Raw genomic sequence first — 23,860 nt, 5'->3', positions numbered from 1 at the left:
AGAATTATTGTTGTTATAATAGGTTAAGGATGGTCAATTATACATAATGGATAATTTGGTGACTACTTTTCTAGCTCATTAGGCCCAACATGTTTCATCATTTAGTTTTGTGAATATAATGTTCTTAAACCTTTTACAGTTAGGGAATGTATAGGGCAACAGTTTCAGTGCTATTTAACATGAAGCCTATTTCAGATCTATTTGATTTAGCTCGAGTACATTTTTTAAAATCAATCTCATATATTTTAAAGCACTACTCTTCCTTCGTACTTGTGTTTTTCGTCCTTTATAGGCTATACATTCAACTAGTGGTCGACTGAGTCAATCAGTAGCCCAGTCAGCGAAATGAAGTGCATTCTAACAGACGCTATACTGCTGCTAGACTATATAGAAGACTCATCGTTAAAGCTTAGCCTACTTACCCAGGTTCAAGTTGGGCAGAAGAAACATTCTGAGCGGGAAAATATCAGCACCACATAGAGAATGTTAATGGTTTCTATGTATATACTTAAACAACTAATTACATCAACAACGGGTTTGCAGTTACTCCAGGTATTCGCTGTGTACAGCGCCCCCAGAAAGTATTCACACCCTCCCTTTTCAACATTTTGTTGTGTTACAGCCGTTATTAAACATTTATTAAATTGAGATTGTGTGTAGGTCATTGACACAATAACCCATCATGTCAAAGTGGAATTTTGTTTGTAGAAAATGTTAATAATTAATAAAAAATTAAAAGCTCAAATGTCTTGAGTCAATAAATATTCAACCCCTTTGTTATGGCAAACCTAAAAAAGTTCAGGACTTAAAATGTCTTTAACAAATCACATAAGTTGCATGGACTCATTCTGTGTTCAATAATAGTGGTTAACATCATTTTTGAATGACTACCCCATCTCTGTACCCCACACATACAATTATATGTAAGGTCCCTCCATCGAGTAGTGAATTTCAAGCACAGATTCAACCACAAAGACCAGGAAGGTTTTGCTAAGAACGGCACCGATTGGTAGATGGGTCAAAATAATATAAAACAGACGTTGAATATCCCTTTGAGCATGGTGAAGTTATTAATTAGACGTTGGATGGTGTAACAATACACCCAGTCACTACAAAGATACTGCTCAGGGATTTCACCATGAGGCCAATGGTGATTTTAACAGTTCAGCTTTAAACAGTTAGGGTTTAGTGGTTGTGAAAGGAGAAAACTGAGGATGGATCAACAACATTATAGTTAATCCACAATGACAGAGTGTACTGAAGGAAACCTATACAGAGAATCCTGTTTGCAACAAGGCACTTAACTAATACTGCAAAAAATCTGGCAAAGAAATTAACTTTTGTCCTGAATACAAAGCATTATGTTTGGGGAAAATCCAACACAACCCATCAATGAGTACCACTCTACATATTTTCAAGCATGGGGGTGGCTGCATCATGTTATGGGTACGCTTGTCATCTGCAGGACTAGGGAGTTTTGCAGGATAAAAATAAATGGAATACAGCTAAGCACAGGCAAAATACTAGAGGAAAACCTGGGTCAGTCTTCTTTCCAACAGACACTGGGGAGACAAATTCAAATTTCAGCAGGTAAATAACGATGGCAGATAGGCTAGCGATTAAGACTGTTAGTCCAGTAACCAAAAGGTTGCTGGTTCAAATCCCAGAGCTGGCAAGGTGGAAAAATCTGCAGTTCTGTTTTTGAGCAAGGCAGTTAACCCCTAACAATAACTGCTATCCCGGCGCCGTGGGCGTGGTCGTTGATAAGGCAGCCTGCCTGCACCTCTCTGATTCAGAGGAGTTGGGTTAAATGCGGAAGACACATTTTGGTTGAATGCATTCAGTTGTGGACTTAACTAAGTATGCCTAAAACACAAGGCCAAATCTACACTGGAGTTGCTTATCAAGACGACATTGAATGTTCCTGAATGGCCTGTACAGTTTTGACTTAAATCGGCTTGAAAACCTGCGGCAAGACATGAAAATGGCTTTCTATCAATTTCTAGTAATATCGTTTTTTAAAGAATAATGTGCAAATATTGTACAATCCAGGTGTGCAAAGCTCTTAGAGACTTACCCAGAAAGACTCACAGCTGTAATCTCTGCCAAAGGTGATTCTAACATGTATTGTTGTCTCAGAGGGCTTAATACGTATCTAATCAAGATATATTAGTGTTACATTTTCCATATTTGTTAAATAAATGTTAGATTTTTTTGTGTGTGTGTCGATCGTTGACCAAAAATGACAATTAAATACATTTTAATCACCCTTTTAACACAACAAAATGTGAAAAAAGTAAAGGTGTGTGAATACACTATATAGGGCTAAATGGACAAAAACGCAATCCTCAAGTGATGTGGTGTTATTACAGATTACTTTTAACGTCATAAATGCCAGAAGCATTCCCTGTTCTATGCTACCTGTTAAAGCAGAGATGAGAGACGTGGCAATAACGGAAATATTCAGCATATTTCGGTTAAACGTTGAACATGGTCCTATAGAAATATGCCCCATTACGTCTTTATGCTTGCTCCTGTGCGTGACAAGAGATGTGCTCGCCACACCTCGAGATAATTTCCTATGGAAAAGGTTGTAACCCCAAAGTAACAGACATCATTTTGCATTAAGCCCTGTGCCATGTAAGGTCCACACAATATAATTTGCTTAATTGCAAGTGTTAGGTGAAAATGTGCGGAAAGAACAGTACACCTTCAGGGTCATTGTGGTGACCCGCGTGTTACTGATATGCTGCGGGAAAATTCTAATTACGAAATAACGGGTCACTGTATTGTTACTACTGTAGCCTTATTTGTCTGTAATTTTGTTTTGTTATTTTTTAGGCTACTCCCACTACATTGTATTTTTTTTCTCCATCTTTTCTTCTTCTCTTCCCATCATCTCTCCTGCTATATTTAGCCGGTAGACTGAGGCCTTGGCGCCAGACCGTTTAAGACCTGTCAAAGTCCCTCATATTTCCACTTGTCACATGTATACCCAGCGCCTCCTCCAGCCAGGCTACCACCAACCCCCTCTCCCTCCTCTTCCCCATCGCTCTTTCATTCTCGCTTTACTCCCCTTCCCTGCCCCCACTCTACCCCCCCCCCCCCCCCCCCCCACACACACACAGTTTAAATTTCTCTAAATTTCTTCATCTCCCACTCATGAAAGCCGGGTTTTAATCCCTCTTTCTCGCCCTCTGTGAATTTTGTTCAATTTGCTCGTCTTCGTGCTCGTGTTGTCTCATTGACCCGAGTCAGCAGGGCTGCCGGTGGGCTGTCCTGTCCGCTTGGCCAAATTGCGACTGATTGATGAAAAAGAACAATTCTCACAAGCAGCACTGGTAGCCGAATAACCCTCACCCTACAACAAACGTGAATACGATGTTATTTTCACGTGCAGCTATCACCTTGAAAGTAGGCTTTTGTAATAATAGGTTGAGGTTATTTGTAAAATAGTAGCACAGAACTGGTGATTATGCCAGGTATGTCGATTGTAAATATTTTAGATACTTATTTAGCGAATAGTATAGCCTATTTATTGTCTTTCCGACGTACATCTTGAAAGCTTGAAGCGTTTGTCTGGAGAAATTGACAGCCATAGAGAAGTATTCTAGCTCCCAAATCTATGCTGACAGCCTACCTTTCACAGGTAGCAACAGGTGGGGGCGCTATAATGACCCCAGGGTACCGAGGAACACCCTTACTGCTGCTTTCCAGCCTCCATGTTACTTCACTAAACCAATATACTCTCATGTTGTCTGCGTTGTTCACTGTTTCACTCTGTCCAAGTTCATTTGACAGTGATTCAAAGGTGGGTGTGTGTACGTGCGGGTGCGTGTTTACACACATGACATAGTTTGCTACCCTTGGACATTAATTCTACGTGACCTGTAGTAAAAATGTATTATTTACTTTAATATACAAAACATCTATGCATTAAGAATGGCTTTTATAAACACATGTCATGACAACGGGTATATAGTTCTTGACAAAATAATGCAGGAAATATCTTCCCACCAACATTTATCTGCGTTGCCATTGTCTGTGGTTGAGAGTGAATGGAGTTTTTGTTTATTTTCTGCTTCTGGCAACACAGGTTGAACACACACAATACTCCATGCAGCTCCGGGAATGTCCCTGCCTGCAGCCCGCCCTCTCCTCCCCGGCTTCCCAAACTTTGATCAGCGAGGCCTGGCCGCGGAGCCGCTTGAGCCGTGCAGCATGTGGGTTGCTTTTTCAATTACAACCCAGTCCGTGACCCTGGCATATATCATTAACCCCCCCACCCTCAATGCAGCAAGCTTACACAAGCGTAATGGTTTAGGGCACGCTAACAGCATCTTATTTGAGTGCAAAATAGCAGCATAAAGACGTAATTGTTTGCCATTCATTGATTTCTGAAAATATATGTAACAAAACCACTAAATAACTTACTATCTTTAAGCATATCATGCGATTCAATGAAACATCCATATCATGGTTTCAGTCGAGTGGCATTGAATTGACCTTAATTGATAGTTTCACTGATAACAGTGGATTACAAAAACAACAAACCACAACCTCAAAATACCTCAGATGGCAGTTTTAGGATGCTACTGATAGCAAGGTGTTAGAATAACATAGCTACTAAATCCGTAAACAATTTATGCAATGCATTATAGCCTAATGATTTTAATTAAATGGCGCGGGTTAAACCGTAGGATATTTTGTGAGTGATATAGCCACCTGGAAGAGATTTGATCCTTTGAGTAGTCCTAGAATAAATGAAAAAGCATTAGCCTACGGAGAAATGAGAATTGCCTGCAGATTGATTGATCTTGTGTCCGCCTACTGTTTACATCTTGTGAATACTGACAAGAACCGTAACAATAAATGATCCGCTAGTTCTTTCGGCGGGTAACTTTGACAATAGTGTTAACAGTGATTTGTACGCACCTTTGAATTTGTGTTGCAATGCTTTGTCTTCGTGTCGATAAGCTGATGTAATCGAAGTCTTTACTAGATTTTTTTACAACCTCGTTAAGGTCATAATGCTACTGATTCACAACTTGTAAACAAAGCTGCTGTCCTCGGACATTGTTAGGGTTAGAGATATAGGACAATTGAAAGTGAACTGCAAAGTGTAGTTTATGCATCTAAGAAACAATTTAAATCCATATGGGTCGATACTGATGTAGGCTACAAGTATGTCTACCTACTATATATGGAAAGGTATATCATTAACTTCAGTAGAAAGCTTCATGGAATTGTTGCATCTGCAGTTGAAATAAACCGGAAAATAGGCCACATCTGAAATAAAGTGGAGAGTATTTCCTAGGTGTTGGAAGTTATCTGACTGACTTCAGAAATGAAAGGTATAGGCTATATAGCCTAAAATGTTGCTCTGTCCGGAGTAGCCCTGAAGTACCCGCTCATGTGCATTTTACCTGTATCAGTATGGTCTCATGAGTCTGTCGTTCTGCCCCTGAACAAGGCAGTTAACCTACTGTTCATAAGCCATCATTGAAAATAAGAATTTGTTCTTAACTGACTTGCCTAGTTCATTTTTTTAAATCAACCTTGTGGATAGGTCATGTAGGCCCAGGGGTCCTAGTACCACTGGTTAGGAACCGCTGCTATAGACTAACAATTTTGGTTTGTTCAAATGTCTAAGCTCAAATAGGTAGTAGAGAGACGACAAGTTAATCAAATCAAATCAAACTTTGTCACATGCGTCGAAAACAACAAGTGTAGACTTAATGTCCTATTGACAACATATATGTGCATATAGCAGATCAATTTCTGTTCAGGAACGTAACTCTATAACAGCCTTGATCAATTTGATGTGATGTTGCAACTCAACATGGATAGGCTGGCTATTATGTTTCACATGCACTCAGTTCCCTTGAAAATAGCCTTGTTGCTCTCTACTATGGGCTACAGTCCTATCAAACTCGTGTTGATTTAACAGAGTTGAACTTGTTGACAGTGCTTCAAAATTCAATTTTCAACTCATGCGACCGAATACATTGAATCGTATTATATACAGAAGCGATATGAAATTACTTGGGTCAGGGGGAAATTACATTTATTTCAGACATACTTTCATTTAGCAAGGAAAGCACTTTCCCGTGTTCAATTTCGAACGTAACCGCTCACACGATGGTCTCTATCATTGAATTAGAAATAAGTGTACACATAGGCAGGCTATAATCTTGCTCAGAATCAGGCGATTAGGGTCCTCAGTTTATGAGGAAGCGTTTCGTTTGAATAAAATCATTGATGCATAAAACCTTTTCATTGGACACTTTGGCAATGTAAACAACACAGAACTGTAAGGTTAGGTTATAAAAAAAATATTCGCCTCCTGTTAGACGATTGAAAAGCATGATCTGAAAAGTGGCTATTAAGATTACATTTGTACATTAAATTAACAATAATAATAGCCCTATGCGAATTGTAATTGGTTAGTGACATTTGTTTTATTCACTAAAAGGTCACAAAATGTCATCAACATACCTGCAATGACCACAGCATTTCCCAAGATATTTTTTCTGTCATATTCATATGAACAATAGGATATAATACATGGTATTGCCTTTGATTGGTTTCAAATGGCTGCCACTATACATTAATTCGAAGTAGACCTATTTGATATCTAGTTGTCTCCTTTGTGGATCAAAGGAGTGCACCAAGGAAAGGAAAATAATTATAAGTGATTAAAAAAGAGGGAATTTTACTTGCCTAACATAAATATTTGCTAACAATGTAAGTCTTCCTAGTCTATTTAGTTTAGAGGATGACAAAAATTAAATGACAGCAATCAAAATACTATTTCAGATCTGATATTGTTAAATGTTTTGTATTGTACACACATTATAATGCTATTACAGTCTGATATATTCAATAATTTAAGTGAATAACAAATTCCATCACATTTCAAGACACAGATATGTACAGAAATAAATCCCACAAAGTTAAAGAAATACAGTATATGAGGTTGGATAGAGATGACTTTTGCTCTGTATTTTGCGTTCTTTGGGCAGTGGATTTTTTTCTGTGTGATTTTGAGCAAAACAATGTTAGCAAAAGCTTAGCAAACCTGTCCACAAGTGGTTGTAGCTAGCTATATATTAATGCGGCTTCTCTCCTGGTGCCAACCTCGTCTCTCCTCTCGCTGCTCTATCTATTCACAGGGTTTACTGGCAGAGGAGGATGGGTATAAATGGAGACTGTCACAGGAGAGGATGGTAAAGACCAGGGGCATGTTCAGGAGGTAGACAACGTTTTGAAACAGAGTGAAACAGCTAAGGTGTGCCCTCCTTAACAGGCCCCTGCCCCTGGTAGAGGTGCCAGCTGGGGCACTGGCCTGGGCATGGTTCCCTCAGACTCAGAGAGACATTGGCATGCAGGGCATCATGTCACAGTGTGGGGCACCAGGGGAGCGTCAGTGGGCAAACCATAGAAATACAATGAATAGAACAGGCGTTCCCATTCAAGTCAATTATGCCCACAGTGGAGGTGTCATAATACCCATAAAACCCAGCGGTCAGACAGGGAAATGGTTCCAATCGTTTTTTCCACCATTAATTTTTCCCATAGGGGAGTTTAGAAATACTTAAAATGAGGGCTGTGTTTCTTGTAAGCTTACCGTGGTGTGATGTTATGATAACCATGTAAATCTCTCTCAGACAAGGTGACGTATCAATATATTTGTCTCTATTTACTCTCAGATTCAAAAATGCTAATTAGCTTCAAAGTAGACATCACGCAAAACTACAAATCTCTGCAAGCTCCTGCACATCATCTCTAGCTGACACCTTTGCTATCAGGTATTGTGTCAATTTAAAACTGGCAAAAGGGCCTCCCGAGTGGCGCAGCGGTCTAAGGCACTGCATCGCAGTGCTGAGGCGTCACTACAGCCTTCGGTTCGATCCCAGCCGGCTGTGACCGGGAGAACCATGAGGCGGCGCACAATTGGCCCAAGTTAGGGAACGATTTGGCCGGCCGGGATTTCCTTGTCTCATCATCAGTGTCTCCTTGTGGCGGGCCGGGCGCCTGCAAGCTGATTTCGGTTGTCAGTTGGACGGCGTTTCCTCCGACACATTGGTGCGGCTGGATTTCGAGTTAAGCGAGCAGTGTGTCAAGAAGCAGTGCGACTTGGCAGGGTCGTGTTGCGGAGGACGCATGGCTCTCGACCTTCACCTCTCCCGAGTCCGTAGGGGAGTTGCAGCGATGAGACAAGACTAACTATCAATTGGGGAGATTAAAAAATATATAAAAAAATAGCAAAAGACAGTTCACAGAATTGTCCATTTAAAGAAATGTAGACAATTTATTCATTACTACATTTAGTTAACAGATAGTTAATCCAGAGATTCTTACCTTTGCCTCGATTCGGCAGCCTCCTCCAGATCATCATGGCATTTGTAATGTTTTATGATAGCCACATTAGCAGCTAATTAGCATTTCATTTTTTGGGGGGTAAATACAGGCAAATTATTTATAAAAGTAACCCTGTCCTAGACAGATTTACACGATTATCAAAACGTCACACCAGAGTAACCCTACATGAAACACAGCCCTTATTTTAAGTGTTTATAAAATCCCCTATGAATGATGATGAATGGTGGAAAAATTATTTGAATAATTTCCCTGTTTGACCGCTAGGTTTTATGGGTATATGACTCATACTGTGATACTCTATGGGTGGACAAGTCATATGTGCTGTAATTTGTTGATTAAACTGACATTACAAAAAAATACATTAGTTTGAATGAACATGGAAATTATTGCATCACATTACCAGGCAGCCACTGTAAGTGTACCCATGTGTTTACCAATCAAAAATGCCAGGGTTAGAAGTTCCAAGCCCATTCTATAAATGATTTTTCTATGGGGCAAACAACCTGAAGGCAAGAGCAGAGCCAGTGCTTATTGGCATGAGTATGCCTGCTCAAACACATTCACATGGCCATTTCAGTCTCTGGCCTGGTTTTGCTCCTGTCTAAGGTAAGTGAATTGCATTTAAACATTGGGGCCCTACATCAATTAGTCTTGTACTGATTTTAGATTCTTGAACATTTTGTAGTTAATTTGATTCTTGTTCTGAGTGTCAGATAAGTTTTAGAGTGTTGTATTCACAGTCTGCTTTTCCACAATAAACTGGCAGAAAATGTGTACTGGCTTTGGTGTGGTTAATTTATTTTCTTTAAATTAAACGAGTAGTCTCTTTACATTTACAGAAGCACAAGCTGCTAACTTTTGTACATGTGATTAAAACAATGACTATGCAGATGTTATATTTACTTAGTATATATGAAATCATTGAATATCCAGGGGTGATAACATAACACAGCAAACTATTTTCCAAGTCTTCAGTATTACATTAACACAAATGTATAGCAAATAACGACTCAGTATTGTACAAAATCAATATTAAGGTGAACATGTATTAATAAGCATGTGTTCTGCATTAAAAATAATAAATTAATCATGACCCTTTTATGTTACATTAGCCAGTGACCAAGCAGCAGTAGCCATCGACTCATTCAACATGCAGAATTACGGGAACATGGCTGTGTTCAATAGGGTGAAACTTTCAGAGCGTTGCCGATATAAATATAATATATAGATCTGCAATAACTCATTTTCCTACAGGACATATCTGATCTATAAAATGTTCTACCTGAAAGTCCTGTAACGTTGCATTTTTCAGAACAGACCCCTGTAGTCAGCCAGTCATCCATTCCCCAGACAAAGGACTAGGATTGTATTGAGTTTTTAACACCGAATACAAAATTAGTGACCAATTATTCAGAACCTGTTCAAAAGTCTTTCTTTCTGTTCTCACTCGTGCATCTGATCAGACTTCATATCAAGTCCTATGTGGTCTGGTCAAGTCTAGCAATGACTCATTTACTAAGAAAAGCAAGCCGGCAAAGTAATTATTCAGCGTACAAGCGTGCGCTTGTGTTTGAGGTGTGTGTATACAAGAAAGGAATAAGCCTTTTATTTTATTAAAGCACAGACCTCTTTTTTGTTGCAAAAAAAGTAGTGCACTATATAGGAAATAGGGTGCCATTTGGGACACCCATGATCATCAGAGAACTTTTTCTACACACACACAGGAGGGACTGAGTCACACACTGCTCACTTAATACACCCGGCCTCAGCCTTCTCTCTCACTACTCATACACACAGGCAAACAAAACACACACTCGGAGCAGCACACACCCCCCCCAAAATGAAACACACGCCATGTGACACATTAACCCCCCTCCACACACACTCAGAAACATAAACACATCGGCAGGTGGGAGAAACACTGGACAGTTCATGGATTTGGAGAGAGAGAGAGAGAGAGGGGACCACTGCTCACAATAACATCCTAATGAATATCAGCATGGCGAGAGACCATCAAGACTGTCCGGCTGTGCTGTGTGAAGCGGTAGGATGGACGGTAGTTAGCAGACTTGGGTTCAAATACTTTTTGAAATAATTTCAAATACTTTTTCTGGGGTTTATTGAGCTTGTCTGGCGTAATGGAACCAATAGAACAGTCGCCAAAATGTAGCCCCCTCCCATCAGGGATTCCAGGCAGACTAAAGCAAACTCTCAAAGCATTTGAAAGATATCAAATAGTATTTGACCCCAGGTCTTGTAGGGTGGTAGGCAGGCTGTCTCCTGGTCTCCTCTAGGGGAATCCGGAGGGGAAGAGGCTGAGGGGCTGGCTCTCGTTGGTGGGAAGTGGAGAGCGGTAACCCTCAAAGTTACGGGGGATGGAGCCGCTGGTGGAGCCAGAGCTGTTGCTAAGAGTCTCAATGCTGCCCTCCCTCTGGAGCTCTGTGGGGGAGAGACAGAGGCACACACACACACACACACACACACACACACACACACACACACACACACACACACACACACACACACACACACACACACACACACACACACACACACACACACACACACACACACACACAAAAAGCAACGAGTACATAAAGCATTTATGAAAATTCCAATCTTCTATGAGCTGTACATTGAACGTGTTGTAACGGTGTAAGTAGATTATGTAGTGTTGAGTGGGATTTTGTCTTGTTCCTGTCTGTGTACCAAACCAATACAAATGTACATTCACATAAAGCCGCCAGATGTTGTCTTTATCAGAGGCCAAGTTGGAACTACAACCATTTTGCTTCTCCCTATCCAACTATCAGATCTACAACAGATGAAGAGCCTATCGGGAACAAGAGGTAGGGGCTAGGGGCTGCTTCTGGTCAGGAACCCAAACTCTGCTCCCTCTACTAGACCAGACTCCCTCCACTACCACATGTCTCAGGGTTGCTTGGTTTGCTCTGTCAAAAACACTGTCTCTCAACCTGATTCATCAATCATCCCAGTAGCTACAGTAACAGTACGGTATGCCAGCTAGCAGTCTGCTCCTTCAGCACCCTGTGTAGAGTGACACACTGTCTGACAAGCTGCTCCAACACCATTCACAGGAAACTGTTACATGTTTCTATTATTGAACAGTCAGTCCATGGCCATACGGAACATATTAAAGATATTACTTGTTTCTATTATTAGACAGACAGTCAGTCCATGGCCATACGGAACATATTAAAGATATTACTTGTTTCTATTATTAGACAGTCAGTCCATGGCCATACGGAACATATTAAAGATATTACTTGTTTCTATTATTAGACAGTCAGTCCATGGCCATACGGAACATATTAAAGATATTACTTGTTTCTATTATTAGACAGTCAGCCCATGGCCATACGGAACATATTAAAGATATTACTTGTTTCTATTATTAGACAGTCAGTCCATGGCCATACGGAACATATTAAAGATATTACTTGTTTCTATTATTAGACAGTCAGCCCATGGCCATACGGAACATATTAAAGATATTACTTGTTTCTATTATTAGACAGTCAGCCCATGGCCATACGGAACATATTAAAGATATTACTTGTTTCTATTATTAGACAGTCAGTCCATGGCCATACGGAACATATTAAAGATATTACTTGTTTCTATTATTAGACAGTCAGCCCATGGCCATACGGAACATATTAAAGATATTACTTGTTTCTATTATTAGACAGTCAGCCCATGGCCATACGGAACATATTAAAGATATTACTTGTTTCTATTATTAGACAGTCAGTCCATGGCCATACGGAACATATTAAAGATATTACTTGTTTCTATTATTAGACAGTCAGCCCATGGCCATACGGAACATATTAAAGATATTACTTGTTTCTATTATTAGACAGTCAGTCCATGGCCATACGGAACATATTAAAGATATTACTTGTTTCTATTATTAGACAGTCAGCCCATGGCCATACGGAACATATTAAAGATATTACTTGTTTCTATTATTAGACAGTCAGTCCATGGCCATACGGAACATATTAAAGATATTACTTGTTTCTATTATTAGACAGTCAGCCCATGGCCATACGGAACATATTAAAGATATTACTTGTTTCTATTATTAGACAGTCAGTCCATGGCCATACGGAACATATTAAAGATATTACTTGTTTCTATTATTAGACAGTCAGCCCATGGCCATACGGAACATATTAAAGATATTACTTGTTTCTATTATTAGACAGTCAGTCCATGGCCATACGGAACATATTAAAGATATTACTTGTTTCTATTATTAGACAGTCAGTCCATGGCCATACGGAACATATTAAAGATATTACATACTGTAAAACATATCCGTCAGGATGGGTGCAGGCTGGCATGGTGTCAGGAAGGAATAAAGGCAGTTATCTACGTGGTGAATTGTGACACAGATCAGACATACAGTATATATACCTGTCATAGGCAGCGTGGTATTTTCACCGTTATTACTCTGCTGCCTGCACAGACATGCAACGGTACCCTAGCACACTCAGAAACTGACAGCTGCACAAACATATATACAAACATATCTGCGCTATTGTACAATTGACTAGGTGTCCCCCTTTCTTTTCTTTCTTTCGCTCACTTCCTCTCTCTCTATTTCTTGCACACGTAGAAGGTGAGACAGCTCTGCTCTCACACACACAGTCACAAGCCTTCTACCGTACAAATGAATGCTTAACTCAAACACGTGCTCTCACTTATACATCCAGTCAATTCAGACATCAATGATCACATCCCATTCAATGTAAAGCACTTGAAGCAGCTGTAAAGGCCTTGTATAAATCCAATCCATGACATAAGTAAACCAGGCGGTGTGGACTGAAGGGAGAGGTTACACTGGAGCCATGAGAATGTCCCACGGGAAACAGTAGCTGTTGGCTTCAGATCTGACGAGCTACACAAAGCCGTCCTACCTTCCTACCTTACACAGAATACACACGCAACCACCACTCTGTTCCACATGTTACTCTGTCCCACCTTCCTCCCTTTTTCATTTGCTTGGATACAAGCGGCAGAAACACAGTCACAGCTGAACAGTAATCCTAGTGGCTGACGTCGACTACTGTTCCACATTGGGGTTTACTCTCACGCACTCCCTCACATGAGCCCGCCCGCGCCCGCGCGCGCGCACACACACACACACACACACACACACACACACACACACACACACACACACACACACACACACACACACACACACACACACACACACACACACACACACACACACACACACACACACACACACACAGTATGGATGAATCAGTAATGATATGATATCTAATGATATCACGTTGTCAGCTGTAATCATGTAGATGTGTTGTTGTCTCTCTGACTACACAACTCACCTCACTCTCGCTTCCTCTCCTGCTCCTCTTCTGGGTTCTCTTCTATCCCAGTTCCTAACCCCTAGAACCTCTCTTTTAATCCCTAACCTCTGTTTTAACCCCTAACCCCTCAGTCCTAACCCCTCAGTCCTAACCCCTAGCACCTCCCTCCTAACCCCTAACCCCTAGCCCCTCCCTCCTAACCCCCAACACCTCTCTCCTAACCACTAGAACCAATCCTAACCCCTGGACAAACACCAATCTGAATGTCCTCATGGCTCGATCTAGCGAGGATGGAGTTGTGCTTTGTGGCAAAATGCAATAACAGTTCCACTGGGCTCAGTAAATAACTCATTACCAAGTGGACTGACTGTGGAAATAACGTCCAGAAATGGTCCAGCAGCCTGTCAATGGCCTAATCCTCCTAAACTCTTCTCTTCTCACTTCCAGCCTGCCGAGAGTGCACACACACACACACAAATGTAAAGAACTGAGACATGCATGCACTCACACAATGAATCAACGTACAAACATGAAGCCTCCTCACCGAAAGCATGTTTGTGCTGTGTGTGTTTGCAGTGTGTGTGTTTATGTGTGTATGTAGGATGTGGTGAGGGGGCTACATTAGGTTGAGATGAGTGGCGCGAGGGATCAAAGGGAAAACAAAGCGGCTCTTAATCAGTGAGTCTGAGCCAAGCAGAGGAAGAGGACAGGAGAGCAAGGAGAAGAGAGGAGGACAGGAGAGCAAGGAGAAGAGAGTAGAGAGGAGGAGAAGAAGAGGACAGGGGAGCGAGGAGAGGAAAGGAGAGGAAAGGGGAGCAAGGAAAGGAAAGGAAAGGAGAGTGAGGAGAGGAAAGGAGAAAAAAGTAGAGCAAGGAGAGGAAAGGAGAGCGAGGAGAGGAAAGGAAGAGGAAAGGAGAGTGAGGAGAGGAAAGGAGAGTGAGGAGAGGAAAGGAGAGAAAAGGAAGAGGAAAGGAGAATGAGGAGAGGAAAGGAAGAGGAAAGGAGAGTGAGGAGAGGCAAGGAGAGTGAGGAGAGGAAAGGAGAGAAAAGGAAGAGGAAAGGAGAACGAGGAGAGGAAAGGAAAAGGAAAGGAGAGTGAGGAGAGGAAAGGAGAGTGAGGAGAGGAAAGGAGAGAAAAGGAAGAGGAAAGGAGAGTGAGGAGAGGAAAGGAGAGAAAAGGAAGAGGAAAGGAGAACGAGGAAGGGGAGGAAAGGAAGAGGAAAGGAGATTGAGGAGAGGAAAGGAGAGCGAGGAGAGGAAAGGAGAGAAAAGGAAGAGGAAAGGAGAACGAGGAAGGTGAGGAAAGGAAGAGGAAAGGAGAGCGAGGAAAGGAGAGCGAGGAGAGAACAGGAGAGGAGCGACGTGAAGAGAGGCGCGAGGGGAAGAGAGGAGAGGAGGAGATGACCGGATGAGTGGACCGAGGAGGCGATGAAGGGAGAGCAAGGAGAGGAAAGGAGAAGAAGGGAGAGCAAGGAGAGGAAAGGAGAAGAAAGGGGAGCAAGGAGAGGAAAGGAGAGCGAGGAGAGGAAAGGAGAGCGAGGAAAGGAAAGGAGAGCGAGGAGGGAACAGGAGAGGACAGGACAGCGAGGAGAGGAAAGGAGAGGACAGGAGAGCGGGAGAGGAAAGGAGAGCGAGGAGAGGAAGACCGGAGAGCGAGGAGAGGACAGGAGAGCAATGAGAGGAAAGGAGAGCGAGAAGAGGAGAGCGAGGAGAGGAAGGGAGAGCGAGGAGAGGAAAGGAAAGCGAGGAGAGGAAACGAGAGGAAATGAGAGCGAGGAGAGGAAAGGAGAGCGAGGAGAAGACAGGAGAGTGAGGAGAGCGAGGAGAGGACAGGAGACCGAGGAGAGGACAGAACAGGAGTGGACAGACCAGGAAAGGAAAGAACAGGAAAGGAGCGAGGAGAGGACAGGAGAGTGAGGAGATGACCGGAGAGGAGGAGATGACCGGAGGAGAGGAGAGGAGAAAGGACCGGTGGAGAGGAGAGAGGAGGAGATGAACGGAGAGGAGAGAGGAGGAGATGATCGGAGAGGAGAGAGGAGGAGATGAACGGAGAGGAGAGTGGAGGAGATGAACGGAGAGGAGAGTGGAGGAGATGACCGGAGAGGAGAGAGGAGGAGATGAACGGAGAGGAGAGTGGAGGAGATGATCGGAGAGGAGAGAGGAGGAGATGAACGGAGAGGAGAGTGGAGGAGATGAACGGAGAGGAGAGTGGAGGAGATGATCGGAGAAGAGATGACAAGATTGGAGAGTGGAGGAGATGACCAAAGTGGTGGAGATGACCGGAGTGGAGGAGATGACCAGAGTGGAGGAGATGACCAGAGTGGTGGAGATGACCAGAGTGGTGGAGATGACCAGAGTGGTGGAGATGACCAGAGTGGTGGAGATGACCGAAGAGGAGGAGTGGAGGAGATGACCAGAGAGGAGGAGATGACCAGAGAGGAGGAGATGATCAGAGAGGTGGAGATGACCAGAGAGGAGGAGATGATCAGAGAGGTGGAGATGACCAGAGTGGAGGAGATGACCGGAGAGGAGGAGATGATCAGAGAGGTGGAGATGACCAGAGAGGTGGAGATGACCAGAGTGGAGGAGATGACCAGAGAGGAGGAGATGATCAGAGAGGTGGAGATGACCAGAGTGGAGGAGATGACCAGAGAGGTGGAGATGACCAGAGAGGTGGAGATGATCAGAGTGGAGGAGATGACCAGAGTGGTGGAGATGACCAGAGTGGAGGGGGGAGGAGATGACCGGAGAGTGGAGGAGATGACCGGAGAGTGGAGGAGATGACCAGAGAGTGGAGGAGATGACCATAGAGTGGAGGAGATGACCATAGAGTGGAGGAGATGATCATAGAGTGGAGGAGATGACCAGAGAGGAGGGGGGAGCAGATGACCAGAGAGGCGAGTGGAGGAGATGACTAGAGAGGAGAGTGGAGGAGATGACCGGAGAGTGGAGGAGATGACCGGAGAGTGGAGGAGATGACCGGAGAGTGGAGGAGATGACCGGAGAGTGGAGGAGATGACCGGAGAGTGGAAGAGATGACCGGAGAGTGGGGGAGATGACCGGAGAGTGGAGGAGATGACCGGAGAGCGGAGGAGATGACCGGAGAGTGGAGGAAATGACCGGAGAGTGGAGGAAATGACCGGAGAGTGGAGGAAATGACCGGAGAGGTGGAGATGACCGGAGACGTGGAGATGACCGGAGAGGAGGAGATGACCGGAGAGGAGGAGATGACCGAAGAGGAGAGAGGAGATGCCACTTTTTCATCTCTCTCGCTCTTCTTTCTCTCTTCTTCCTCTATCTCTCAGAGTCTGGGAGTGAGGCAGTAACACACACCGATACTATACTTATCCCCACTGATTGTTTTTGTGTTTTAACTTTAATCTCACCGTTGGCCCCAGCTGGCTCTGGTTAGCGCCATCAAGTCAGATTTCCCCCCAGACACACACACACGGGTCGTCAGATAAACGGTGAACTGCTTCATCTCCAATCAGACCTCATTACACCAGGACTGCTGCATGGAAATACAATCAGACCTCATTACACCAGGACTGCTGCATGGAAATACAATAACTCCTCTCCATCTCTCCCCCTCTTCTCCTCATTCCCTCCACTCATCTCTCTCACCCTGGTAAATAGCTTGTACTGGTTGTATGGCCCTGCTATAGATCAAGGTGCTGTGAAACCCTATACACTACACACTGAGTGTCCCTCTTCATTACCCCCTCGCTGGGTTGGCCTGAGAGAGTGTGTGGTGCCGAGTGCGCAGCTGTTGTCAGTCTATGTTTATAGTTAAGCCACATTGGATTTAGAGGAGACATCGTCATTAGTTGCCCACACAGATGATCTGGCTAGCTGTTGAAAATCCACCATACCATCCTCTCTAAGTACACTAACACTCATAAACATAGGGTGTAATTTGGGAGGTAGTCTATCTACCCATAGGGTTCATCTGGTCAAAATTAGTGCACTATATAGGGAAGAGGTGCCATTTGGGACAGAACCAAACACATAAACAAACCTCTGGACCTTGATCTCTGAACTAAATCCCAAAACAGGATATTATTACCACAACTTAACCCCAAAACAACCTAAGTGCCCCTTCGTAACCTAAGTAATCCACCAAAGGGAAAGTGACGGACGGTCATATGCCAGTAAACACTTCACTAAGAAAACAACTGCATATCAAATCAAACTTTACTTGTCACATGCGCTGAATACAACAAGTGTAGACTTTACCGTGAAATGCTTACTATAAGCCCTTAATTCTTATTGTGTTACTTTTTATATTAGTCTACATGGTAAATATTTTCTTCTTCTTGAACTGCACTGTTGGTTAAGGGCTTGTAAGTAAGCATTTCACGGTAAAGTCTACACTTGTTGTATTATAATGAGGCTATATACAGGGGGCACCGGTACCGAGTCAGTGTGCAGGGGTACAGACTAGTTGAGGTAATCTGTACATGTAGGTGGGGGCGAAGTGACTATGCATAGGTAACAAACAAACAGCGAGTAGCAGCAGTGTACAAAGGTAAGTAACCCTAACCCTAACCCTAACCCGATTTAATGAATTGTTTAGCAGTCTTATGGCTTGGGGGTAGAAGCTGTTGAGGAGCCTTTTGGTCCTAGACTTGGCACTCCGGTACCAGAGAAAACAGTCTATAACTTGGGTGACTGGAGCTTTGGCCTTTCCTCTGACACCGCCTAGTATATAGGTCCTGGATGGCAGGAAGCTTGGCCCCAGTGATGTACTGGGCCGTTCGCACTACCCTCTGTAGCGCCTTACGTTCAGATGCCGAGCAGTTGCCATACCAGGCGGTGATGCAACCAGTCAGGATGCTCTCGATGGTGCAGCTGTAGAACCTTTGAGGATCTGGGGACCCATGCCAAATTTTTTCAGTCTCCTGAGGGGGAAAAGGTTTTGTCGTGCCCTCTTCACGACTGTCTTGGCATGTTTGGACCATGATAGTTTGTTGGTGATGTGGACACCAAGGAACTTGAAACTCTTGACCCGCTCCACTACAGCCCCGTCGATGTTAATGGAGGCCTGTTCGGCCCGCCTTTTCCTGTAGTCCACGATCAGCTCCTTAGTCTTGTTCACATTGAGGGAAAGGTTGTTGTCCTGGCACCACACTGCCAGTTCTCTGACCTCCTCCCTATAGGCGTTGTCGGTGATCAGGACTATATACAGGGCAACAGTGAGAGAAAGAGGGAGAGAGAGCTGTATATGCTGCATGTGTTGAGACAGAGGGCTAGGCTCAGCTGAACAGACTGGTAGTAGTGTGTGTATGTATGCATGGTGCTATTTGGCTGTGAAGGGGACTTTCACTACAGTCAGGCCACATCACATCAGGTCACTCCACTCACTCATAGGACCACTACCTTTCTACTGGAGCTGAGGTGCTGCTGCTGCAGTGCTGAGTGTGTGAGTGCCAGCATGTGTTGACATTAGGGTTGCAAAATTCTGGGAACTTTCAATAAATTCCCTAGTTTTCCATAAATCCTGTTTGGAGCATTCCAGATTTCTGCTTATTCCCTCCTGATTCCGGGAAACCTCCCACCAGGATTTCTGGAAGTTTTGCAACCTTAGTTGACATACACACATCTGACTTGATAGAAGACAAAGACATGAATGAGATCCATCCAACATACTCCTATGGAATATTCCATGGCACGTCTGATACCCAACACCACAGGTCTGTACCCCCCCTCATAGTCCCCTGCTGTCCCTTCACTTCAGGGGACACAACTACAGGCCACAGCCACACATGCTCTCTGGTCTGGGACACACTGCCACCCCTCACCTCTTCTTTCCCTTTCCACTCCTCCCAGAGTGTGCAAACAGCAGCAGGCTAAAGACTAGGAGGACACAACAAGGCTGTCTGCTGGCCAGATCAACTATTATATATAGAGCCTGTAAAGTAGCTACAACCATTCAGAGCCTGCTCCCCAAATGGCACCCTATTCCCATAGGACACTGGTCAAAAGTAGTGCACTATGTAGGGCGTAGGGTTCCATTTGGGAAGCAGAAGAAGCTGGAGATGGGCCTATCTCCAAATGGTTAAGCAGGCTCTTACCGTAGCAGGTATAATTTATGAAACAAGCTGCTTAAACCTAAGGGCACTACCTCTCTGACTATTTACTAGGGTTCAATGGATCATATCACTTAACATTACAGTCCATTTCTACTAATCAACTCATTATTTAATTAGCCGACTGACTCCGTATTCCATTATTTAGTCTTGACTGACGGGGTCTGCGTCTCAAATGGTACCCTATTCCCTATATATTGCACTATTTTTGACCCTGGTCAAAAGTAGTGCACTATATAGGGAATAGGGTACCATTTGAGACAAAAATAGTGCAATATATAGGGAATAGGGTACCATTTGAGACGCAAACTGGGTCTAAATGGCTGGGAGGAGAGAGAAACAGCATCTTGTACCATTGATTCCGAATCAGTTTATAGGTAATAATACAGCAGTGATTTAAACAGAAGTGGAACATGGTATATGGAAGGTTCATCCCAATATCACTAGCTATACCCTGAATGAGTAAATTTAGAGAAGAGGGGAAAAACAAGAACATTAGAGCCTGTGTATGAAAATGACACTGAAACGAAGGGGGCTCCATCATAGCTCTTTGTCTGAATGTAGCCATTTAGAGTGATTCTGGTTTGGCTTTGATTTTAGACAGTCAAGCAGGGCCATGACATTTGATATGATGGCATATTATTAGTGGGTAGCTGTATCCATGGGACATGTGTAAGAACAGTGCTATGTTGGTCTAATTCGGTGGTGTCAAACTCATTTTTCCCGGGGGGCCGCATTTGGTCTCCAACGAGCTATGGAGGGCCACCCTGAAAATTGGTTATATTTCTTTGCAAAAAATAGTCCATAAATACAGGGCGCCGTCAGAAAGTATTCACACTCCTTGACTTTATCCAAATTTTGTTGTGTTACAGACTGAATTTAAAAGGGATTAAATTAAAGATTTTTTTGTCACTGGCCTACACACAATCCCCCATAATGTCAAAGTGGAAATATGTTTTTCGAAATGTTTGCAAGTTAATTAAAAATGAAAGCTGAAATGTCTTGAGTCAATAAATATTCAACCCCTTTGTTACGGCAAACCTAAATAAGTTCAGGAGTAAAAATATGCATAACAAGTCACATAATAAGTTTAAATAATAGTGTTTAACATGATTTTTGAATGACTACCTGAGGGCACCTATTGGCAGATGGGTAAAAAAAAAAAATTAAGCAGACATTGAATATCCTTTTTGAGCAGGGTGACGTTATTAATTACACTTGGGATGGTGTATCAGTAGACCCAGTCACGACAAAGATACAGGGGCGCTTCCTAACTCAGTTGCCGGAGAGGAAGGAAACTGTCTCAGGGATTTCACCATGAGGCCAATGGTGAATTTAAAACAGTTACAGAGTTTAATGGCTGTGATAAGAGAAAACTGAGGATGGATCAAAAACATTGTAGCTACTTCACAATACTAACCTAATTGACAGAGTGAAAAGAAGGAAGCCTGTACAGGATACAAATATTCCAAAACATCCATCCTGTTTGCAACCAGGCACTAAAGTAATACTGCAAAAAATGTGGCAAAGCAATTCCCTTTTTGACCTGAATACAACATGTTATATTTGGGGCAAATCCAATACAACACATTACTGAGTACCAGTCTCCATATTTTCAAGCATAGTGGTGGCTACATCATGTTATGGGTATGCTCATAATCATTAAGGACTGGAGGTTTTCAGGATGAAAAATAAACCGAATGGAGCTAAGTAGAGGCAAAATTCGAGAGGAAAACCTGGTTCAGTCTGCCTTCCATCAGACACAGAGATTAATTCACTTTTCAGCAGGACAATAACCTAAAACACAAGGCCAAATCTACACTGGAGTTGCTTACCAAGAAGACTGAATGTTCCTGAGTGGCCCAGTTACAGTTTTGACTTAATATACTTGCAAATCTATGGCAAGGCTTGAAAATGGTTGTCTTGCAATGATCAACAACCAATTTGACAGAGATTGCATTATCCAGGTGTGCAAAGCTCTTAGAGACTTACCCAGAAAGACTCACAGCTGTAATCACTAGCAACGGTACATCTACAAAGTATTGACTCAGGGGTGTGAGAAATCTGACTTAATTTGCAAAAATTTCTAAAAACATGTTTTCACTTTGTCATTATAGGGTATTATGTGTAGATGGGTGGGAACAAATATCTATTTAATCAATTTTGAATTCAGGCTGCAACACAACAAAATGTGGAAAAAGTTAAGGGGTATGAATACTTTCTGAAGGCACTGTAAAATGTATATGCGCATAACTAAGTTGCTTTGGATGATGGCGTCCGCTAAATGGCATTTATAATAATTATTATTCTATCTCTTCTCACCACTCCTTACTTTCTCCTCACTCCATCCCCCTTTCTCGCTCCTCTCCTCTTCTTTCCTAGAAAGCCTGTGTGTGCTTTCTGGGTACAGATCTGATATGTGAAGACACCCCTGGAACACTGTTTCAGCAGCTCCACTCCTTAACGCAGCCTGTCCATTATGTACCCTATCACTAATTCATACCACATATTTTATTGATACACAGACACACCATTACACGCATATACAGTGCCTTGACTTTCTCCACATTGTTACGTTACAGCCTTACACTAAAATGTATTAAATTGTTTTGTTTCCTTATCAATCTACACACAATACCCATAATGACAAAGCAAAAAGGTTTTTAGAAATTATTGCTAATTTATTAAAAATAAAGAACTGAAATATCACATTTAAATAAGTATTCAGACCCTTTACTCAGTACTTTGTTGAAGCACCTTCGGCAGAGATTACAACATCGAGTCTTCTTGGGTATGACACTACAAGCTTAATACACCTGTATTGGGGAGTTTATTCCATTCTTCTCTGCAGATCCTCTCAAGCTCTGTCAGGTTGGATGGTGAGCATTTTGCACAGCTATTTCCAGGTCTCTCCAGAGATGTTCGATCAGGTTCAAGTTCGGGCTCTGGCTGGGCCACTCAAGGTCATTCAGAGACTGGTCCCGAAGCCACTCCTGCGTTGTCTTGGCTGTGTGCATAGGGTCGTTGTCCTGTTGGAAGGTAAACAATGGCCACAGTCTGAGCTCCTGAGCGCTCTAGAGCAGGTTTTCATCAAGGATCTCTCTGTACTTTGCTCCATTCATCTTTACCTCGATCCTGACTAGTCTCCCAGTCTCTGCCGCTGAAAAACATCCCCACAGCAGGATACTGCCACCACCATGCTTCACTGTAGGGATGGTGCCAGGTTTCTTCCAGACGTGACGCTTGGCAATCTGGCCAAAGAGTTCAATCTTGGTTTCATCAGACCAGAGAATCTTGTTTCTCATGGTCGAAGAGTCTTTAGGTGCCTTTTGGCAAACTCCAAGCGGGCTCTCATGCGCCTTTTACTGAGGGGGGGGTTCTTGGTCACCTCCCTGACCAAAGCCCTTCTCCCTCGATTGGTCATTTAAGAATGATGGACGCCACTGTGTTCTTGGGGACCTTCAATGCTGCAGACATTTTTTTGTACACTTCCCAAGATCTGTGCCTGGACACAATCCTGTCTCGGAGCTCTATGGACAATTCCTTCAACCTCGTGGCTTGGTTTTTGCCCTGACATGCACTGTCAACTGTGGGACCTTAAATAGACAGGTGTGTGCCTTTCCAAATCATGCCCAATCAATTGAATTTACCACAGGTGGACTAAAATCAAGTGTATAAACATCTCAAGGATGATCAATTGAAACAGGATGCACCTGAGCTCAATTTCGAGTATCATAGCAAACAAAGGGTCTGAATATCTATGTAAAAAAGGTATCTGTTTAATATTTTTTATAAATTTGCAAAAAAACTGTTTTCGCTTGTTATGAGATATTGTGTGTAGATTACTCGGGATATTTTTTTATTGAATCCATTTTAGAATAAGGCTGTAATGTAACAAAATGTAGAAAAGGTCCAGGGGTCTGAATACTTTCCAAAGACACTATGTGTGTGTCTGAGAATGTGAGTCGTGTTAGTGCCTCTATACGCATATACAGTTGAAGTCGGAAGTTTACATGC

At 42.9% G+C, this 23,860-nt stretch overlaps 1 protein-coding gene across 6 annotated transcripts in view; it reads right to left on the bottom strand.

Annotated features, from left to right (window-relative positions):
* Positions 1-6,442: 6,442 nt before the first annotated feature.
* The window catches only part of LOC129822563 (BCAS3 microtubule associated cell migration factor-like), a 347,331-nt gene continuing 329,913 nt past the window's right edge, over positions 6,443-23,860 (bottom strand). For 5 of the 6 annotated variants that reach the window (XM_055880891.1, XM_055880894.1, XM_055880893.1 and 2 more), the window contains one exon: positions 6,443-10,824. In XM_055880891.1, coding sequence (XP_055736866.1) covers positions 10,676-10,824 — 149 coding nt within the window. In that variant the 3' untranslated portion in view covers positions 6,443-10,675. Of the gene's footprint in view, positions 10,825-14,109; positions 14,203-23,860 lie in introns of all 6 variants that reach the window. The other variant, XR_008754493.1, reaches the window with a different exon arrangement.

Source organism: Salvelinus fontinalis, chromosome 24 (assembly GCF_029448725.1).
Source record: "Salvelinus fontinalis isolate EN_2023a chromosome 24, ASM2944872v1, whole genome shotgun sequence".
NCBI classification, from domain to species: Eukaryota; Metazoa; Chordata; class Actinopteri; order Salmoniformes; family Salmonidae; genus Salvelinus; species Salvelinus fontinalis.
The sequence above is the reverse complement of the archived record's forward strand: the minus strand, read 5'-3'. Positions and strand labels throughout refer to the sequence as shown.